At 39.3% G+C, this 22,256-nt stretch overlaps 1 protein-coding gene across 2 annotated transcripts in view; it reads left to right on the top strand.

The window, feature by feature from the left end:
- SESN3 (sestrin 3) overlaps positions 1–19,486 on the top strand; it is a 37,606-nt gene extending 18,120 nt beyond the window's left edge. The window contains exons 2-10 of one of the 2 annotated variants that reach the window (XM_054382110.1): positions 5,718–5,783; positions 8,736–8,933; positions 9,648–9,830; positions 10,209–10,445; positions 11,987–12,134; positions 14,282–14,397; positions 16,931–17,121; positions 17,537–17,681; positions 19,400–19,486. In XM_054382110.1, coding sequence (XP_054238085.1) covers positions 5,718–5,783; positions 8,736–8,933; positions 9,648–9,830; positions 10,209–10,445; positions 11,987–12,134; positions 14,282–14,397; positions 16,931–17,121; positions 17,537–17,681; positions 19,400–19,486 — 1,371 coding nt within the window. Of the gene's footprint in view, positions 1–5,717; positions 5,784–8,735; positions 8,934–9,647; positions 9,831–10,208; positions 10,452–11,986; positions 12,135–14,281; positions 14,398–16,930; positions 17,122–17,536; positions 17,682–19,399 lie in introns of those variants that run through there. The other variant, XM_054382119.1, reaches the window with a different exon arrangement.
- Positions 19,487–22,256: the final 2,770 nt, after the last annotated feature.

Genomic DNA, 22,256 nt, shown 5'->3' with positions numbered 1-22,256 from the left:
GGTTCCATAAAAAAAAGATATCCCTACTGTTTGACTTCCTCTGCTAATTTTCAATTTTATCTCTTAGATTGCATTTTTGGAGTTGTACAGTGTGCTAGGAGGAAGAAAACATGGCAAAATCACTTGAAATACCATTAGCAAATAACTGTAGGTTAGAACTTTTACTTTGTAAACTCTTAGCATTTTGACATTGTTTGTTTTGAACATCTTTTTTTTGTTGCTTCTGAAGATAGAGAATCATAGAATTGTTTCAGTTGGAAAAGACTTCTAAGATCAAGTCCAACTGTTGACCTAAGACCACCATGGCCATTACACCACTTCCTGAAGTACCATGTCTACACTGAACTTATTTTGAGTTAGTTCTGAAACTATAAAGCTCCTGATTTTACTGCATTAGATGCCATAAGCAGATTTTTCTTCTTTAAAAAAAGCGATGAATCAATAAATGTTTGTCAGTAGAGTTCAAAATTTTAACATCTCTGATGAATGTATTTTTCTTTTTGTTCTTGTCAGTCAGAACTTCCTAGGAATAGTGACATGTGAAGGCAAGTAACCTGTGTCTATTTGGTTTTCCTGTTAGTCAGCAAGACTATATGTAGCTTTAAATATGATATTAATCCTATATAAATTTATAAACAGTATAAAAATTTCCACTGAAAATGAATTGGATGCATCCCGAACTTGTGCCACATTTCTAAACTGCTCTTCCCCTGACAAAGTTAGGTGGATAAACTAAAATGCAATTTGACATACAAATGGAATCCCACCTGTGTCTTAAGGAAGTGTTTGGCTAATAGTAGATGCTAGGACACAATTTGTGTTCAGATAACTTTTGTTTATTTGGTTTTTTAATACTGTTTTCTGCCTTCAGCAAGGATAGAATGAGCAGTCAGTCCACTGTGACTGTAAAATTGTGTAAAGTATCACTGAAACCCAGAGAATTTGACTGTGATCAGAGAAAGTGGAGATAGACTGCTGCAGGATCCAAGAACCCAAAGTGGAAATGTGTTCAGTGAGTGACAGCAGGGTAGGAGAAAGCAGGTTTTAGGTAGGGTTTTAACCAGCAGCAACAAATAATACAGCTTGTGCCACCTGAATTGGCATTTGTGTCTGTTAGACTGGAAACCAAAAGTGGGCTCTGCAGCATCCAGCCTGTGAGATTGAAATGGTGTATTTTGATCTTGAAGAACCCTAAGATAAATCTGAGACTGGGACAAAATTGAGCCCGGGGGGAGATTCAACCCCAGACAGGGAGTCCTAAACCCCATTCTTGACTCCCACCCAAGTGTTTTAGTGATGGACTCAGCTCAAATCACTGCTGTAGGTGATAATGTGTGTTAGAAAGAGATAGACCATTGGATTTAAATAACAAAGATCCTTAGAAATCCTAGATTATATAAAAATTGCTTGTACAGGTTTAATAAATAAAAAAATAGATACTTGTCACCTTCTCCCCCTCTGAAAAATCCTGTTTGTATAGAACAAAGAGTTCACTCTGCAGGAGAAGATAATTTTGAGGTGTGTTTAGGATTTATACTTGAGGTAATGCTGTTTATTACCCTGATGTCTTTATAGTGGTGTCCATTTTTCTTGGAGTGAAAGCTCTGAGCCCCTTCATGATTGTTTCCTGGCTGTTTTCACTGCTGTGGGCATTTACGGTGACACAAGTTGCAGTGTTACCATGGCTTGCAAAATTCCCTCTTGAGGTGCAGTGAGTTTTTGATGTTTTCCCCCAGTTGCAGCATGACCATCTTGATGATAAGTTCAGGATGAGTTAGCTTTTATGTGCTATGTATGTGAGAAACCCCTGTAGACCCACATTGGTGCAACCACTTAAATGCTTGCCTGTGCTTTCTGCATTTATTGGTATTCAAAAGCACTTCCTAACCCAACTGTTCTATCAGTGCTGCCAGCTAGCACCTCCATTCTCAGACAAAACAGCCTTCTTTTACAGCTTGCTACAACCAGCCTTTTATCTAAAGCCTGAGGATGCAGTGACTTGTGATAGTGAAGATGAAGAAGGGTTATTTCTTTTGCCTTAGGCTTGGGGAGGGAAGCTACTGTGCTGTCTCAGTGCCGGCCAGGCTCCTGTTTGGGCTTCTTGGCCACGTTGCCAGATGAGTAGCTCTGGCATCCCTCTCTTTGCCATGGCAGCTTGGCAGCTACTTGAGGTGCAGATGCCATGTCCCAGTGCCCGTGGCCTCTTAGCTCAGGAGGGAAGGTGTGTGGTCACTGCCACAACTAAAAATAAACCCATGTGATGGCAAGTCACAGCGTTTGGCTCTGGAGGGTTTGGGCAGAGCTCTCTCGAGGATGAAGGCGTTTCTTGCAAATTCTAGATATGCAACTGGGAAATGGTTCCACTTTGTTAAAATTCCTGATACTTAGCTCTCAACACCATTGCAAGTGCAGCCTCAACACCGTTGCAAGTAAGGACGGAAAGCAAGCCACAGATAAAGCTTGCTCAGACCTGATTTTTCATTAATTCCTGCAGCAGCAGTCCTGTAGTCTGCAGAGGTCTTGTTCTGTTGTCTGATGCTGCAGCATGCTACTGCAAATCTTGTTTCTAGACTTGGCCTTCCAGTGATCCCTCTCCCAGTAACCTGCCCAGGCTCAGTTTTCCCTGCTTTTCTTTGAAGCACTTTCATCATTTTATTCCTTCCAAAGAAGCACTCCTCAGAAGGGCACTAATCTTAATATAAATGGAGTTGGTTGCAAACCTTTTAAGATAACTTACTCTTACTCCAGCAATGGTATAAGTGCATACAGCATTTTAGTTGCTGAGCAACCTCTTTCTTGATTCAGTCACTTAGCATGAGAATTTCAAACAAGAATATTTGGGACCCTCGCTGACTTAGTGATAGCTAGTGTATCCTGCAAAGAATAGTTGGATAGGAAAATGAGTCTGCTTTCTTGGGTAACAAAAAGCTCTGCAAAAACTTGAACCATAAAGGACCATATATCTGCAGTGTTACTTTCTAATTCCCATACATGGTTTTTCATATTCTGGTTCTTGGGCAGACCTTAAATCACTACTCTAGATAAAGCATGCCCAGAAGCAGTGGTTGTTATCTACAGCTCCACAAAGCCAACATTATCTTAATGCTTGTAGACTTCCCATGTTTTTATTAATAGCATCCTGAGAACTTGGGCAACCAGATGATGTTTGCTCCTTTTCTTCTGGCAAGCTTTTTTTAACCAGTTTTAATAAAATAAAAATTTTGGAGTGAAGGCAAAATAATCTTTCATGTTGATGGAAGGGAAGAGTATATGCTTCCAATACAGGAAAATATCAACTCTATGGAAGTGTGCTGTGATTAGATTCATCAACTTCAATAATCATCTTTGGGGTTTGGTTTTTTTGTTGTTGTTTTGGTTGTTTGTCTCTGTTTTCCAGGCTTGTGCTTTTTCAAACTGCCACCACCCGAAAGGAGCTGGATTTTGTAAAAGTCTCTTTAACACAACTCATTTTTCATGCCCGACTGTCTTCTTGGCTTTCTGTCATCGTTCACAGGAATTGATTGGAGACAGTTGCCTACGTTCATCCACCCAAGTGCCATTTCCTCCTTTCATTCTCAGCAGTAGCTTATCTGCAGGGTCAAAGGAGTAATAGCGGTCATGTTGAATGGGGAAACAGGGGGACAGAGCCCAGAGCCTAGAAGCTTTTTTTTTTTTTTTTCCTTCCCTGGTCTGGCCTTGAGAATCAGTTTTGCAGTGCCTGAAGAAGCAGGGTATAGGTCAGAGAGCATGATGGAGAAGGCAGTGGTTCAGATCTTGTTTAGACTTGTACTCCAGCGAGAGCTGACAGTTAGCAGCTGTCCAAGTTGTCTTGCTCACCCAAGCTGCTTCCTCCAGGTTATTCAGTATGAAATGAAGGTTTTAAACTCTAATATTCAGATAACCTTTGTAAAATAAGTAAAATACAACCCTAATAGTAATCATGGAAAGCAATTCTTTTTTTCAATGTTGGCAGAAATGACTGACTGCTTTGTGTATTTAAAGCCTGATGTCTTCCTGTGCCTTGTGTAGCTGTGTGAGAAAAAGGATTGCATGTGCTGATAACCCATCTGTCTACATGCTTCCTTCTTACTTTAAACTGAGTGAATTTGATTCATAAGAAGTATTTTGTAGGATTTTTGGGGCTGTGACAGCGGGAAGCACTTGTAGTAAGTTGTCTCCTGGCTGCTGGGCTTCACACAGTAGATCCAGTTTATTTCTGCATCTTTTAGCAGATAATTATTCTAAAGTCACAGATTTAATTGCCATGCAAGAGTTTGCTTTGGGACATCTTTCCTGAATAATCACTGCTGATTTTTGCATGTTTTTTTATAATCTAATTTAGAAAGGACAGGATGTTTTTAAGGAGCAGGACAATAGTTACACAGCTCCAGTGGCTTCATTTTCCTGTGTGGAAATTGGTGGCATGCTCCTTCTGGGACCAATGCTGCTGTTCATGCACATGGCAGTTAAACTTAAGCCCCCAGCAGAAGTATTTAAGGGTCATTTGTTATGGAAAACCTTGGACTTTTATGTTAGGAACACAAAATACTTTGTATGTAAATCAAATACTGCTGTTGATGGATGACTTATTAAGATTCACCGGTGCTGCAGTGCAATTAGGGACCTGAGAAAGTGTGCAGCCATAGTTTCCAGATAGGTGGAGTGTAACCATAAAGAGGAAAAGAAGAAAAGACAAGGAGCAGCTGCTTTAAATTACTGCAAGGGAAATTCATGTTAGACATTAGAAAAACTTTCCAAACATCCAAGGATTTAATCACTGAAATAAATAACCGAGGGAGGCAGAGGAACATCCAGGAAGGTTTGTAAGAGGAAGTTCAACCAACATTAGTCAGACATGACAAGGACAGTGCTGGTCCTGTCCCTGGTGAACCAGAGGAGCAGGCAGCCTCCCCAGGTCGCCTTCACCCCCCTGGCTATCAGTGGCCATGGTGTGAATGCCTCCAAGGTTTATCTTAGTTTAATTTCTTATCTCAAATAAACCAAAAAATATCCTTTGGCTCTTGTTCCACTACCAGCCTGTTCTGTACTAAATATATTGTTCTCAAAGGACATTTCATGCCTTCTGACCATGCTTTGCACACCAAGGCTTGTACTGCATATGGTGTTTTCCTCCAGGCTCAGTAGCTGAGCAAGGCAGCCATTCCACCAGGTTTGTCAAACAAGTATTTATTTGGGTCTTGCTTGGTTCCTTAGACTGTACTTTTCAAGCTAATACTTGGCACACACTTGGCACACAAAGTGCTTACACACTTCTCAGCACTCAAGATCTCATTAGATGCTGGTGTTGAAGAAAACAGCATCTTGCTTATAATTTCCTTAGTGTGGCTTCGTTTCCCTTCTGCTTTCCAAACTTCCATTCAGTCCAGTAAGTGTCTAATTTTAGCATCATGCCAGATGTTTTATTGCTTTTGTCTATGTATCTTCAGGACGGTCTAAAAACCAAACAGGACTAGATTTGTGGGTTTTTTCCATCTTATCCCTTGCAAAAACTGCTGTTTGTTCATGCAAAGGACAGGGAATGCAAAAATGCTTTAGCCAACATGGTGTGATGACTTCAGCTCCTCAGTGGGCTGTGAAAACACCCAGGTGACCCTGGGAAAAAAACCTAATTCAGGCCTTGAAGATCTTGTCTTGCAAGATAAATCAGGTTAAGATGACATTCCTGACACTGACCGAATTCTGTGACTGTTTTGCAGGAAAAACGAGTACAAGTCTCCCCGCCACTGACAAGAGGACCAAGTGCCTTTATACCAGAGAACGAAGTAAGTTTGTGGTTAGCTGTGCCAGGCAGGTAGTACCTTTTACAAGGGAAATACTGAAGAAGAGTTTTACCATCCTGCTTGTTCCATGTTATACAGAGGAGCTACTTTGTGAGCAAAGTGATTGTTTCTCTGGAGCAGTCTCCAGTGCGTAAGAACCACCAAGTCCTTTCACACATGTGGTGCTGCTGAACATTTTTTCAGTCACCAGCACTTCTGGAGACAGCTGTGATTGCCAGCTCTGCTCTTCTTGTGGGGGATGATCACTTGCTACTCCTAATGCCAGGCCTAAGAGGAGGCCTATCCAGTATTGCAGCAATATAATTATATAGCTTTCAGAGCAATGACTGACCTTCAGTTTGAGAGGACCTGAAAATATGACTCCTTAGACCATAACTTTGGTTCTTGAGAGAATTTATGGTTGAAATGTACAGTTTGACTTCAAACACAAGATTTCTGCCTATGATTTAATGTCCAACTTAATCCTGCCTCTATGGCTTCTGCAGTAGGTAGAAACTTCTCTGTGGTGGTTTTCTCTTGTGATCTCAGTCTTCTTACAGTATTATTTATTGATTAATTAATTATTTGGGATGGCTGACTATAAAACCAGGACCTTTGTTTTCTTTTAAGTAGTTGCTAACAGCAGATAATTCACATGCTAGAAGGGCCAAAAAGACATTTTGAAAGACAAAATAGTTGCTGTTATGGCAGTCTGCATTTATACACTGTCAAAGTTTGAATTTAGAAGCAAATATAATGAAGCAGAAAGGAAGAGAGGTCAAAATAGTCTTTTAAACTTGGGAAGAGGGGAGCAGAATGAGATGCAGCCATCCAAACTTGTGAAGAGGACTTCCCTTTCATATGGAATATGAGATGAAATTGAGATACCAAACTCATACCAACTTTGTTTTTCTCATAAAGTCAATAATTGCAAAAGAGTAGGGCAAAATATAGTTTAAATTACAACATATTTTGATATAATTGTTAGTGAATTTACTTCACAGCTGGTACATTTGGTAAAGGCAACAGTGCAGGCAGAATCGCTGAGTAGCTCTCAGAAGGGAGTAACCCCAGCAGTTACCAAGTACAAGCAGGGAACTTCCACCTGTGTGGATAAAACAGCTGTTTTAATATGACAAACAAAGGGTAAATATTGTTTGTTAAGCCAACAACTACTTTTTTCCCCTGTTCTTTGGCATGAAATAATACGGTGGATAGGAGAGATGTAGTTAGCGATTAGTAACACACTGAATGCCTCACAAATCTTGATAATAGCACTGCTCATGTCAAAGCCTGCTTTACTGTTCCATTACTGTTGTAATGGAAGGAATATGGACAGAGCAATAACAACTTAGTTGAAAAGGTTCCTGTTAAAGTGCCTTACAAGCAGAGTAAGAAAATGTTTGTGGATCCGTGGGTGGTAGTAAATCAGGAGGAAGTACATATAAAGTATAGTAATAGTAATAGAGGTGGGGATAAATCTCAGAAGCATTAATGCAGCATATTGCTATGCCTAACCTAGCAACAGTGCAGCCCTACAGGACTATATTTCAATCTTATCAGCAGTGTTTCTTCCCCATAACTTGTACTGTTACAAGGAAAAATCCTGACAAGAAGAAGATTAGAAACCTTACCAGAGACAGAAGAAGTAGCATTTCCCCCAGCAACTACTACATGAGACAAAGATCTCTTAAATACATGGGAGATACACTTCCTTATTCCTGTAAGATAAAATTATCTTTAATGTGTAATAAACTTCTGGTAGTAAAACATTTTTAAGAAAAACTGAAGAGGCATTTTGGGTACAAAACGCAGAAGAGCTGCCACAGTAAAGAGCTAGTCCTGTAAAAACAATGGAGCTGCCTAACTGCATCTCCCGTTTGTTTCTGAGCCCACAAATTAAAACAGGGAAGTACAGTGGTGAGAAGGGAAAATGTAGTATGCTGTTTGTATTTCTTTGTAGGTAACACCTTCCTTAGGTTTGATGGAAAAAATATTGGAGACATGGTCCCTTCATCAGCCCATCAAAATGTTTGCCTTCTTTATAAATAGAATATTTCATCAGTAGCATTGAGTCTTCTTGGCTTTAGACACTTTCTATCTTGATGTTAAAATGATTCCTCATTTCATAGTGTTTGCAATAGTAAGCTGGCTGGTTTAATCCTGTGCAGTTTCCGAATAAGCACTGGGTATTCTAGTCTTGTGCCTGTAACTTCAGTGGAGAACATGTTGAGAATGGCTGCTGGTGGTGATAAACACTGAGTAACAGCACTAATACTGTGTCAGGGCTTGCAGTGCAAGAGGTACTTACTCTTCTGTTCCATTTCATCTTGTGCCCAAGGTTTGGATTGGTTGGAATAATTAAAGAACAGCTTTTGTTTAAAGAAAGCAATAAGTTCCTATCCTAAATAATACTTGAATGTTATGGACAAATTAGCATTTGATCTCCTCTTCAATTACACAAGCACAGAAGGGGTATATTGCCAGGCTCTTTCTATAATTTGGTTACATAACCCAGTTCCTCTCCATTAATTTTGAAATTGGTTTTAGGGCTGGATGCTTGAGTGTTGTGTGTCTGTACAGGCTGACTTCCACAAAGACTTTACTTCCCAGCTCTTGCTTACTTCCAGCTCCCTGTATAGGTTTCACTTTAAGCATGTGCAAGTTTAGCCTTTTGGGAAAGATCTATAGAAAAATGTTTTTTGTTTTTCTACAAATGTATTAAAAGAACAGAGGTACAGTGTAAGGCACTCTTCAGTTCTCAGTGTACAAGCAGCATCTCTGTGTATTTGCACCATGCAAGCAGGTGTATTTACAAATATAAATCTGGATCTCCAGTTATTGCCTCTTAAGTTTGTACACAAGCAAACCTTTCAGACTGCAATATATTTCTCTTCAGGGCTAAAGGTAGAGAAAATAGCTTTCTCTCTTAAGTTTGCCCATCTTATTTTTAAGGTTATGCAAGCAAATGGTTTGGATGAACGTACTAATCTTCTTGTGGAAGAATACTCTACTTCTGGTCGCCTGGACAACATCACACAGGTCATGAGTATCCATACTCAGTACCTGGAGTCTTTCCTCCGCAGCCAGTTCTATATGCTGCGCATGGATGGGCCCCTTCCTTTGCCCTATAGACACTACATTGCTATCATGGTAGGTATCAGCCTGTGACCTTGACTTGTGTATGTAAAAAAAAAAAGGGAAGACTTTAGAAGGAAGAGTCTGAAGTATTCTTTGAGAGGGTGTGAATTTTTTCTAGTTGATTGTCATAAGAATAAAGCATGGCTAGCCAGAAGGCTTTCAGTGAGAAGGGAGAATTGACAATATACACATATCTGTTGCCCATAGATATGCTTTCTCACATGCCTGTGATAAAGAGGTTTTACAGAGAACAGTTAAAACTATGTAACCTTATTTCTGGATATTTAACCCTCAGTGCCTAGCTCTAAGATGAGATGCAGTGCACTCAAGTCACAACAGATTCTAGGTGGACACTAGGAAAACAATTTTTACAAAATTTGAGACATTGCAAAAGAAGCCAAGAGAGGTTGTGTAATCTGCAAGGATGGAGATCATGTCTAGACAAGGCTCCTAGCAACATGATCCAAGGCAGTCCTACTGTGAGCAGGGCCTTGGACCAGTTCTCCAGAGATCTCTTCCAACCAAAATTAGATTCAGAGTAAATTAATGAAACTTATTTTATTGGAGCATTCTCCATCCTGCATAGAAATGCATTGCAATATAAAATATGTCCCTTTGGAATGAAATTGTATTTTTGTTTTGTGTAGTAACCTCTCTTTCACTTGCAGCAAAATCAGATTATATGCTAATGTGCTGCGCTTTTCCCTCTGTGTTTAATTATTCCAGGCTGCTGCCAGACATCAGTGTTCCTACCTAATAAACATGCACGTTGATGAGTTTTTGAAGACTGGTGGGATTGCAGAGTGGTTGAACGGTTTAGAATACATTCCCCAAAGACTGAAAAACCTGAACGAAATAAACAAACTCCTTGCACACCGGCCCTGGCTAATCACAAAAGAGCACATTCAGGTACCTGTTAAGTTGAGCCCTGTCATAGCAGTAGATCTCAGGTGATAAGAACTTCTAAATTCCAGTGTCTGTTTAGTCTTTGTTCCCTTGAATTGCAAAACAATCAGACAAGTACTAGAGTGTTAAATAAGCCAATAAATTCTTCTGTGTGGCAAAGCCAACAAGGTGTACACTTTAGAGATAACATTGACTGAAATAACCCCAAAACTTAGGTCTCTTTTTTTTTTTTTTTTATCTAGTGGGAATTGGTGTGCAAGAGGAATGTGTTATTATTGGAAGAAAGGACTTGATCCCTTTTTTAAAAATATATAGTGTTTTATAGAAAAGGGGCAGGAGGAGAAGAAATTTTATATTTACACTTTTTTGTTCTCATTTCAGAAACTTGTCAAGACTGGGGAAAATAACTGGTCTCTTCCTGAACTGGTGCATGCTGTTGTCCTGTTGGCACATTATCATGCCTTGGCAAGTTTTGTATTTGGTAGTGGCATTAATCCAGAGAGAGACCCGGATACATCTAACGGAGTCAGACTTATAGCAGTCAACAACTTCTGTGTCTGTGATCTTGCCAACGACAACAACATAGAAAATGCATCCCTCACAAGTAGCAACTTTGGGGTTAGTGTTGCAACAAGATTCTTCTGCTTGCTTCTGTTTTGCATTAGAAAACTTCCCTGTTTTCAGAGTAGTTTTTGTCTGCTTTACTAGAATGCTTGAGTCTGGTAACTCTTCTGTTCACTCCAGCAGTTTTCAGTGTCAGCTGCTGCAAACCACGTTGTAATGGTGTATGGTAGTCAGAGCACTGTGATTTTGATAGTTAATCTCACAACTAGTTGGGAAAGAAGACTAAAACTTTGCTTTCAACTGAAACCTTAACAGTCCCAGTTTCTTCAGATAGTGTGTTGCTGAGTGGGGCTTTGTGTTATACATACGTGTTCCTAATATGTGGAATAAAATAGGAATGGGAAAAAGTTTAGAAGTCATAATAATAATAATAATAGTTATGACTTCAAGGTTTACAGTCATAAAATTGGTCAATTCTAAAATACTTCCATGTAGGTAGGAGGAAATGTCTGGAAAAAAAATTACTTAATTCTTCATGCTGGGGTTCCAGTCTTGAATCAATCAGCAGAGAACTTTGATTACTAGTTAATTAACTTAAATGTGGAAAATATTTCCTGGAAGTGGCTCTATAATGATTTGAAGACATGTCCTTGAATTAATGCTGATTGATTAATTAGGCTTACTGCCTTTGATGGAAGTTTATGATTATGAGCAGAGTCACTAAATAGATTTGTAAAAAATTAAGAGTACGTTGTGAACATGTGATTAGTCAGTTCAGTTGCTGTATCTTAAATTTCTGGGCTCTAAGACATGTTACCCCATATCACTGGAGCGTCTCATTCCCTGTTTGCAGTAGGCAAAGGGCTGCTACTGACTCTTTTCTGCTTGTTAAGCATTGAAAAGCATGCTAGAAAACTATCTATAGGCAGAGAGAGAGAGAGAATCAAAAGGAAAAGATGGAAAAGAAAAACCAAACTATTTATCTACTGAAAAGTCTGAATGATAAGTATAGATCACAGAACGCCAAGCTTTGATGTATTTCTAGTAAAGAGGCTTGTTTTCCTCACAGAAGCCAGGAAAAAGGTGAACATAATGATTATTTTGATCATGTGTAATGAAAAGAAGAAGAAAGCACTGATTTGCTGTCTCAGATTGTCTTCCTGCATTGCAGTGGTACACTGTATCTCTTCAGAAATACATTTTGCATTACTAACAGATTGAAAGAAGTTACCTTAATATTAAAAGTTGTTTTCCGATACACATTGGGCACACAGATGGCTTTTCCTGACCCATCTACATGGTGGGGTATGTATTAAAAGCAACTATGGTTTCCACACTCAAACACCACCTCTTCCACAGTTAATGCCACTGCAGTAGATTACTGTGACAGGTTAGAGTAACACTTCCCAGCTCCCTTCTTCTGGCTGTCTGAAAGCTGTTTGTCTGTGCTGTGTGTGACAAAATGCATGCTGGCTTGAGTTTTTGTGCTTGCTGCTGCTATCTGTTTTGAGAACGTTGGTTGTCAAGCGTGAAATCTGAAGATGACACACGTTGTCTATCTTCTAATTTTGCAGAATGTCATGGTGTTTTTGCAGATTGCAGATTCTTTAAGTGAGCTGGAGGCCCTAATGGAACGGATGAAGAGGCTTCAAGAAGATAAAGAGGACGAAGAAGCTTCTCAGGAAGAAATGGCAACTCGCTTTGAAAAGGAGAAGAAGGAGAGTCTGCTAGTAATTAGTGGAGGTATTTGTGCTTTTCCAGTTCCCTTTTTTTGTGCTTTGTGAGAACTAAACACTTCAGGCCAGTTCAGTGACTGCAACTTTTTCTGTTCGTGTCTTTATTCTGGCTCTGAGTCTAGTAGGAGTATGGTAAGGCTGGTCCTGTCACTTGCTTCATCTGCTTAATCTTTCTTGGTTGGCCAATAGCACCATCTTTTTTTGCAACTTGGACTTTAGCTTTTTCATATTTAAAAAAAATAAATAGCTGGAGGCTTCTTTAAAGAGTTGGGTATAAGATTCTCTTTTTTTATATGCTCTTTATCTTCTAATTATTTAATTTATGCACATATTTCACAGGTTTATGTTTCACAGTACTTAGAACTTTAGTGACACTCATAAGTAGCCTTCAGATGTGACATTTATTTCAGGAAGTGGATTGAGATGAGACTCAACTTCATTACCACTTGCTGCCCACCTGGAAAGGACATTTCTGACTCGCTGTTCTAAGTGATCATACTGCTGTTCTGTCCACTGCTTGTGTTGTGATAGAGATTCTTAGCATGTTTTTTTAATTGTTAAATAATGTTCAAAATTCTGAGCTGAAAACTTCTTTTCCAGTATTCTTCATGTGTTCTGGAGGCATTCATCTTTAATAAGCTGCATAATGAAATCCGTTGCCTAAAGACAGGAATTTTTTTCCCAAGAAGTGAATGTTTGAAGAGAGCGAGCTATTAAGACATCAGAATCTCCAATGATTTTCTCATAGTAGGAGCTACTTGAAGATGATAGCTTGTGTGTTTTTAAGAAGTGATCCATTAAAATGCTTCACATTTTACTGAAGCTGTTCTTGCTGAATTTAGATCTCAGTTGTTTCAGACCAAACATGTTTGAAGGTATCTTAAGTTTCTGTGCAGTGAGCCTAAAAGGGAGGAAGAATGTATTGTGGATCAGCAATGACTTTGTTTTCTGGCTCCCTAGGAACATGCAGAATCTCTGAAAGAAGATACACCCAGCAATGTCCTGGCTGGATTTTAAAAAAAGGACATTTTCCATTCTTGTTCTGTTTTCCTTTGCTGAGACAGTATCAACAATGCAGATAAACTGACACTCATTGTAGTTTCATTATCAAGCCAGAATTCCCATGAGTCTCTGCAACTTCAGGCGTACAGGGAAGGGCTGTTGTTTGGGACAGAAGTGGATTTTTTGGTGGGGTTGCTGATAGTTTCCTCCTTCTTTGCTTTTTGCTCCTTTGAGTTGAGAAATCTATATGTTGGGACTTCACCCTTTCATGAAGTTCAGAGGATTTGCTGTAGCAGATGCTGTGCAAGCTTCTTCCTACTCAGTTATGTTTTGATTGTTTAATGAGGCAAAGAGGAGATAAAGCACTTCTGCAATTCTTAGATTAACTGACTTTTCAAGGTGCTAACAGTGGACATATGGCAACTGTTCTGTCAATGCACGTGGAAGCAAGCCAGGATTTTAACATCGGGGTCAAATGCAGTCAGCTATGCAGTAGTCAACTTCTGCAGAGGTAGTTACACAATCGAGCCACCTGTTTATTCAGGAGGGAAAGACTGATTCCTGATAGAGAACCTGTGCTTGCTTAGTGACACATTTTGGAGCTCTTTGAAGATGCCTAGTTACTAGAGCTTCTGGCAGAATTTCAGCCTGATGGACTGTAGAGCTCTTTGCTTCCATACAGTTGTCAACTGATATTTACAAGTGGGATGTTACATTGCTTTCTGGTTGCTTACACCCTGGGCTGTAGAGCAGAGGCGGTGTAATTCCTGACACCATATCTGCTCAGCGTAGCAATCCTGTTGTCAAGAGTACATTTTCTGTTTCTTACCCTAGCACAGTGACTTTACTGACAGGGTTTATCTTCCTGATTTAAGATACCTAGCCTTCATCAGAAGTCAACAGAGTCCATCTCTTCCCATTCTGTGGAAGTACATTAGATGTCTGGTGTAGGCTGGCATTTAGTTGGCTCAGTGGAAGGGATGGATCCTGTAAAAGCAGATTGGGATTGAAATGTTTCTTTCCTTTGTACTGCTCGTTTTCTTTGCACACCTTCTAAAACTGTTACCTAGTCTTGTAGTAGAGTCATAGCTGGAAGTCTGTGGTACCTCATGTGCTTGCCTAAAGCAAAGCATCTTGCTGATTTATTTACAGCATTTGATGACGAAATAGTTTCTACAGATGTGTCTCGCTATATTGAAGATCCTGGATTTGGGTACAAAGACTTTGCAAGGCGAGGAGAAGACCATCTGCCAACATTCAGAGCTCAGGTACCATCTCTTTAAAAGTACATTCACTCAAAGAATGCTTGTAATCTCATTGCAGGGCAAATAGTGTAAAGCACTTGTAATGGGGTATCTTTGTTGCATGCTCCTTTTCTTGTCAATCAAATAACTCACAAGCTTCCATAAATCTACCTGAGATAAATCTTCTACTATTTGTAAATCTCAGGCAAGGGAATACTTAGCTTTCAGTGTTATTCCAGTTACTGCCAGAATTAATGTTTGAAAACTGTAAAGCATCTAGAATAAAAGTGAAAAGTACAAAAAGAATTTATTTTCTGCCCTCCAGTAAAAATCTACAGGAAGAACTCTTTATTTGTGTCATTTTATTAATTATTTTCTGTCAAGTCTTAGCAATACTTAGATACATATAAAATCATAGAATCATTTTGGTTGGAAAAGGCCTTTAAAATCATCACATCCAATATATGTCTGTGAGAATGATTTGGTGAGTATCATTCCCACATTCCCACCAAATCACTGGGCTTTGAATATCAGAAAAGCAAAGACGTTTTTAAATATGATCACTGACAATTTTTGGCTATATTTGAGTAATCTTTTTTTTTCAGTGCTCTTAAAAGAACAGCATGTAAATTTTACCTCTATGTTATCTTACCTATTGTCATCTCATTTGTGACCAGACTTATGAACTTCTTCCTTATATATGCAACAAGAAAGACATTGTAGGTGGTTCTGTTCCAGTTTATAGAGTAGATTAATGTGCAACCTTGTAATAAACTGTAAGCATTACAAGGAACCTCAAAACCAAGTCGGAGAAGTTCAACTGAAAAAAAGGCCAGTGGGTGGAGGAAAACTTCATGGTCAGAATATGTATATCTAAGACTGTAAAATAAAGAATCCATGATTACTCTCAGGAAATGTGTTTAGCTGTATAGCAGTCTCTGCTGATCTGGATAATTTACTCTGTGGTCTTTATATGAGCCTGAAGTAGGTAGATATTGCCAAAAAGACTAAGGCAGAGTCAGTGCCTATAAATCAAACATTCTGCTTAACTACTTTAGGAGCAGCAGGCTCCCATGGAAAAAAGCTCTACAGAAGTTGAAATTGGAACTGAAACATCTCTGCTATTAAATAAACAGGGCAGCTTCTGGCCTACATTCAAAGAAATGGCCTTGATAATTTAACTTTATTACTATATCCTACTCCTAAGCAGTTAGATGTATACACCCACAGCCTCCCAAATGCTCTGCTATTAATTCTATTTAAATTCCAGTAACATCCCAAAACCCCAAAATAAATCCAGTTTTTATTCTGTTAAAACAAGACAGCATTTATCTCTCTGGATTTTAATTTGTAATTGAAAAAGATACTCCATACACAGTAGAATGTCTTTAAATAATTTCACAGAATTGTCAGGGTTGGAAGGGACCCCAATGATCATCTAATTCTACCCCCTCTGCCATGGGTGGGGACACCCTCTGCTAGATCAGGTTTTCCCCTTTTTCATTGTTATTTTTGCTTACCTGCTCTTGGTACACAGTGCTTTCCCCCTCCTGATGCTTCTGCTTTTTAGAACCCTTTGTGATGCCTTTAAGTGTTCCAGATGCCTTTACAGGTCTGGTAGGTGTAGCATATTTCTCACAAGCCTTATATTCTTCTGAACTGGCAGCTAGAGGCCAAATGTGATACTGTGGTGCACCTCAGATGTCAGCACATGCCTCTGTTAGGCAGCTGAATGCTGTTCTACATAGCCTTCCCCACTACCCTAATCAGAAGATAGTCCAGTAGATTTACTGTAAAGTGCTCAGGCAAAGTCTTTTGCCCAGCAGTAACATTTGAAAACAGCCAAGCCCAGGGAGAACATAGAGATGATGCCCTCAGTTGTAAAGTTGGCATCAGTGACAACAATTGAATACTTGCCAAGAATGTGGGCAAACTAACATGCTGTATGTAAGTGCAGCATGGAGAGTGGTTGTACAGTGCTCTGAAGCAGGGTCATTCTCCACTGTCAATGCCATGCCACACTCTGCAAAGGTTTTCCATTCCTGATAAGACCGGGCAAGTGTTTATCCTTGCAATCCAGGTGCAGACCAAAGCAGCCTGGATTTTATTAGCCTGCTCAAGGACGGTCCAGCACTTCATCCAGTGATTGTAACATCCTGGCTGGAAGTAAATAGTCCATCTTTGCCCAGAGCTAAGCATCAAAGCCTCCAAGAGGAACAAGATTTTAAACTTACAGGCCCATCCGACATAGAATGACACTATTCAGTGTGGCACAGCAGGCAGTGAGAAATTGCCTCAGCACTTCAGGAGAAACTTGGGTTTTTTCTCCTGTAGGCTAATGATATCCAGCTGGAGGTGAGGTGCTGTGGTGCGATATTCATTGCAAGAAAGCCTGGGGAAATGGAATGGGTGATAGGGATGAAGGATTCAAAGTGCAGAGTTTCTGAAGCGAATAAAGTCATAACTAGCAGAAAACAAAAACTGTTGAACTGTGGAGAGGATCAGATAGGAACTTCACTTCATTTGTACATTTATATATTTCCTTCTCTTCCTGCAGGACTATACTTGGGAAAATCATGGCTTTTCCCTTGTAAACAGGCTTTATTCTGATATTGGGCATCTCCTTGATGAGAAGTTTCGGATGGTATATAACCTCACCTATAACACTATGGCAACACACGAAGACGTTGATACAACTACGCTAAGAAGAGCTTTATTTAACTATGTCCACTGTATGTATGGAATCAGGTATGAATGAAAATCCCCTGGCTTAGGAGTGCAATTTAAACTGTGTAAACAGAATGAAAAATGAACCGTGTGAAAAGTATTATCTTAAGCTCTGGGTGTTAAGGTGGAGATGGTAGCTGAGTCTGGAAGTTAAAATGGTTTTGCTGGCGTATCAGGATAACTTTTGATTCCAGTGGAGAAAATGATGATGAATAAGGATGGAAATTATTACAGAGATGTCTTCTCTGAAGCCAGCCTTTATCCTTTGTTCACAAAGGAGGGCAGCCTTGTACTAAGCCTTTCAGATCCTTTGTCAGCAGGTGGGTTTCTAGTGTGTATAGTAATTGCTCCAATCCCCAAACTAAAGAACATAATGCTGGAAAAGGTCGTTCTTTTAAAAACTTAATCCAACAGAATGATTGCCTGTGTTACTTAGGTATGATGACTATGATTATGGAGAAGTTAATCAGTTACTTGAACGCAGCCTGAAGGTTTACATAAAGACAGTGACCTGCTACCCAGAGAGAACTACCAAGCGCATGTACGATAGTTACTGGCGTCAGTTCAAGCACTCGGAGAAGGTACGTATTCCAAAGCCAAGCAGGCTTCACAGAGACCCCCATGCTGTCTAAGAATCAAAATATGGCCAACACCTAAAAATTGCAGTATCTGGCAAACAATTGTTAACCAGAGAAAAACAAACAAGATCAATTCATTCAGTGTTACATGCCAATTTTACAAAAGTACTTCTTATTGTACTGGAAATACTCATCCTTTCTTATTATTATTTAAATGACTTCTCCTTAAAGTTGAACTGACAACTGCAGTAGGAAAGTGGATAAACTTGGGAATGCAGAAGTGGTCAAGTGTGCCAATGTCACAGAATCACAGAATCACAAAATCACAGAATGTTAGGGACTGGAAGCGATCTTTAAAGATCATCAAGTCCAACCCCCCTGCCAGAGCAGGATCACCTATAATGGATCAGACAAGAACATATCCAGGCAGGTTTTGAATATCTCTAGAGAGGGAGACTCCACAACCCACTTGGGCAGCCTGTTCCAGTGTTCCATCACCCTCACAGTGAAAATATTTTGCCTCATGTTTATGTGGAACTTTCTATGCCTCAACTTCCACCCAGTACGTGGGGTTTGGGCATCAAAAAAGACTTTAACTCATGTATGTTATGTATGTATCACAGTATCACAGTGTATCAGAGGCTAGAAGGGACCTCAAGAGATCATCAGGTCCAACCCCCCTGCCAGAGCACGATCACTTAGGGTAAGCCACCCAGGAATGCATCCCAGGTGGGTTTTGAAAGTCTCCAGAGAAAGAGGGTCCACAACCCCCCTAGGCAGCCTGTTCCAGTGCTCTGTCACCCTCAGTGTTGAGCTCATGTTGAGCTGAAATTTTCCATGTTCAAGTTTGAACCCATTGTTCTTTGTCTTATCACTGTGAACCACCGAAAAGAGCCTGGCCCCATTCACTTGTCACCCACCACTCAGATATTTATGCACATTGATGAGATCCCATCTCAGTCTTCTTTTCTCAAGACTAAACAGCCCCAGGGATCTCAGTCTCTCTTCATATGTGTGTGTGTGTATATATATCCATATACTGAAGCACACACACATATATTCGTAAATATGTATATTAATATGTATAATATATATAATTGATAATGTAATATTTTTAATATGTATAATAGATAATGTATTTATCTATTATCTATAATGTAATTATCTATTATACATATTAAAAATATATATATTCTTCGTTCTGTTTTTCATCAATAAAAAAGTCAATGTGTCTTCAGATAACCAACTTAAATGCTTCCTGATAAGGGTTCAGTGCTTGTGTGCCTGCTAGCCTAGCTGGCACATAAACGATGCCTTACTCTTTGGTCCTACACAACAGTGACAGGGGATAGTGAAGAAAATAAAATATAATTTATAAAGAACTAATGCCATTATGATACAAAAATGGTCTTATTTGTACTTCTCAGGTGGAATATTGCTTAAAGCAGCAGTTGAGGCTAGTTCCTTGCTGTCCTAGAATGGTGTCTAGTATTGGCATACTGTGCAGGTCTCTCTCTCAAGTAACTGGAGCCCTGCAGCAGGGTGCAGGGAGAAAGATCATCATAGAATTATAGAATCATAGAATCAAGAAGGCTGGAAGAGACCTCAAAGATCATCATTTCTTGCAGCAATGCTTTGCTAAAGCTTAGAAATTTTAGCCTAAATGAATCCAGGATGTTGCATTCAGAGGTGATCTAAATGGCTGCTTTAATTTTTAACAGGTTCACGTCAATCTGCTTCTAATGGAAGCTCGTATGCAGGCCGAACTTCTGTATGCCCTTCGTGCCATAACTCGTCACTTAACCTGAAGCATTCACTGGGCAGGAGTAAAGGAGAGTTTACTGAGTATGTAAAGACCTTTCAAAATAGATACACACCAGAGGCTGTTTGTGATGTAGCATCAGGTTATTCGATTCTATAGTGTCAAAGTTTAGCCGTGCTTCTCCACGGCTGTAATGTGCAATGACGTGTTTTATTTTCTTGATGCTTAACATTACTAATGATAACAAAAGTAACACTGAGGAGCACTACTCTGCATTGTTTCCGACTGGATTTCTGCGCAGTGGTCAGGATCCTGAAACTGGTTTTATTATAGCCAATCCTAGCGCTTTGTTCTTTAAGCACCTGAGTGAAGTGCTTAGAGGCTTCTTTTTTCCAAGCAATCATTTTTCAGATTAGTGGAGTCCAGCAGAAGATCAGTTCTGCCTGTCCTGAGAACATACCACCACGTCGTGACTTGTGACAGAGACGCGTGGGCTGCATCGTTGCATTGAATTGCCCACTGGATTCTTCTGTGTCTCCTGCAGACTGCTCACCAGTCACTGTCTTACTACAGCAATTGAAGGTGATGTGAGATGTGGATGCAAACCTTGAGCACACTTTAATGTGAAATTAATCATGATAAATCCTACAGCATGCTACTGAAGTGTGAAATTCATCTGCTTTGTCATGCCCCTTCCCCAGAGAAGAGGCTTCATGATTTGCCATTTCAGCCTCACTTACTGTGTTTCAGTCATGCATAATCTTGTTTTACTGACAGTCACCCTCAGCTGTCCTTACAGTATCCATGCTCATCACATGTTGCAATCTGTTTAGTTGGCACCTATAAAGTTAAGACACAGGCTGACCAAAAATAGGGTTGTGGGTTTTTTTGCACTCTCTTCTTTCTCAATGTTTTAACTAAGGAAAGTAAAGGAAGGCTAGCATATCTGTTCTTTCATATTGGATGTATAGAAATTTATTTCCCATGCCTTTTTCATAGCGTGAAATTTTAATATTCAAAGTTTAAAAAGTCTCTATGCATTAGTGTGAGTGAACAAAAGAAAAGTGCAATATTTAAAAAGAAAGCAAGCTTTTTTTCCCTATCATGCCACTGCTAAAGTGTCCTTCTTACATAGCCATAAAGAAATTTTAAAACCAAATTTCTTTATTGTCTAAGGCCTAGCAGTTTTGTTTTAGCTTTTACGGCTTAAGACAACCTGATAACTGAGATGCCAAAGCATCCCCAAAACAAAGCATTCTCGGACAACCGGTAATATTGGGGAAGGGAAGAAATAAGCTGCCAAAAATGTCACATTTTTGTGCTGTTTTCTGTTGCTTCTGACTAATTTTGAAGAGCACAAAATGTTGATATTTAATAGCTTTATTTTGTATTGCATTTAATGAACCAGTGAAGTGCCTAAAGAGATGCTTAAACTTACCCAGTAGGATGCAAGTTGTCACTGCTTCAAATTCTGTCTGTTGGTTTGGGCTTTTCATATTTCTTGAGGAGGGTGACCTTTACTTCTGTTCCATACATTCAAAACTAACTGGATCGTTTTTGTTGTAATGTTCCATTGGATTGTAGAAGTTAATACAGGATTTTTTCGTTAGTGATTGCAGAACAGTTTTAAAAAATGATATCACTTGTATTTTGATACTTTTCATTGCTAAAACCATGGACCAGTACGCTACTGAAGGTAGTTTTCTCTTTTTTTTCCCCCTTTTTTCTGATACCTTGCTGTGGCGTCGCATGTTGGGTTTTTCGCTTTATCTCTCTGTTCCTGATTGGAAAGCTAAATGAATGTACACTTTTCTGCACTTTCAGACTGCAGACTCTGCATGTGAAAACCTGTTGAGGAAGAAATCAGTAATTATAATACTATTTTTTTTAATAAAATATTGGCTATTTAGTAAACTACCCAATAGACAGCATCAGACTCTCCCCTAGAGAGAGCATTGGGTAAAACGTCAGATTTATTTATCTCATATAGATAACTGCAGAGTCTTCTCCAAAGTATTGAGATGCTCATTTGTATGAACTTAAATTAGATTTCTAAATTGTTACAATCCTTTTTCCTCCCTCTCATGACTGTAGTGGCCATACCTAATGGCTTTTGTGCATAAAACAGTTCTGCTGAGAGAAATTTCCACGCAGTACTTGGGCTTTTTTCAAGTGATGGGAACTGTACAGTACTACTTTAAATTCCTTTGCTTTGAAAAGTCATTTAGTTCTCAAGAAGCACAGCTGAGTTCTCATTGGGTAACGAATGTGATGGCTTAGTCTCCCTTCAGAAATGCAAAGGCTCTTAAGAGAAAGTTGAGTTTTACGTTTGGAAACACGAGTGCCTTTATTGCTTTCCTTTTGAAATACTCTTGCCAGCTCAAATGCCTTCTGAGCAAAGTGCATGAGCAGATTTGAAATATAGAAGCCATTAATGGATGGCTTCAAAAAATTTGTGGTAAACCAGTGATTTCTTCTTTTCTTTTTTTTTTTATAAGGTGCCATATCAAGTCAGATATGGCCTGCAAGACATTCCACGGTAGGAAATGTCATTATACAACTAGTTTGCTCTTTCTCTTATTTTTTAAATATTAAATACAAACTTGAAACTTCTGGAAATGTTTTCCATGTGGCTGTTTGGTTTGGTTTTTTCCCCTCCCAAAGTATTGCATTGCCATTGTGACAATTTGTAGCTAGTTTTTATACTCGAAGTTATGACTTTCAATATGTATTTGTTCAGAATAGGTGTTTAAAGTCAGACAACTCTACCATACACCTTATGCACGCTTTAGGCTCACACTGTGCCAAATTTTAAT

The sequence above is a fragment of the Indicator indicator genome, chromosome 1, assembly GCF_027791375.1.
Source record: "Indicator indicator isolate 239-I01 chromosome 1, UM_Iind_1.1, whole genome shotgun sequence".
Taxonomy (NCBI): domain Eukaryota; kingdom Metazoa; phylum Chordata; class Aves; order Piciformes; family Indicatoridae; genus Indicator; species Indicator indicator.
This window is presented reverse-complemented; position numbering and strand designations above follow the sequence as displayed.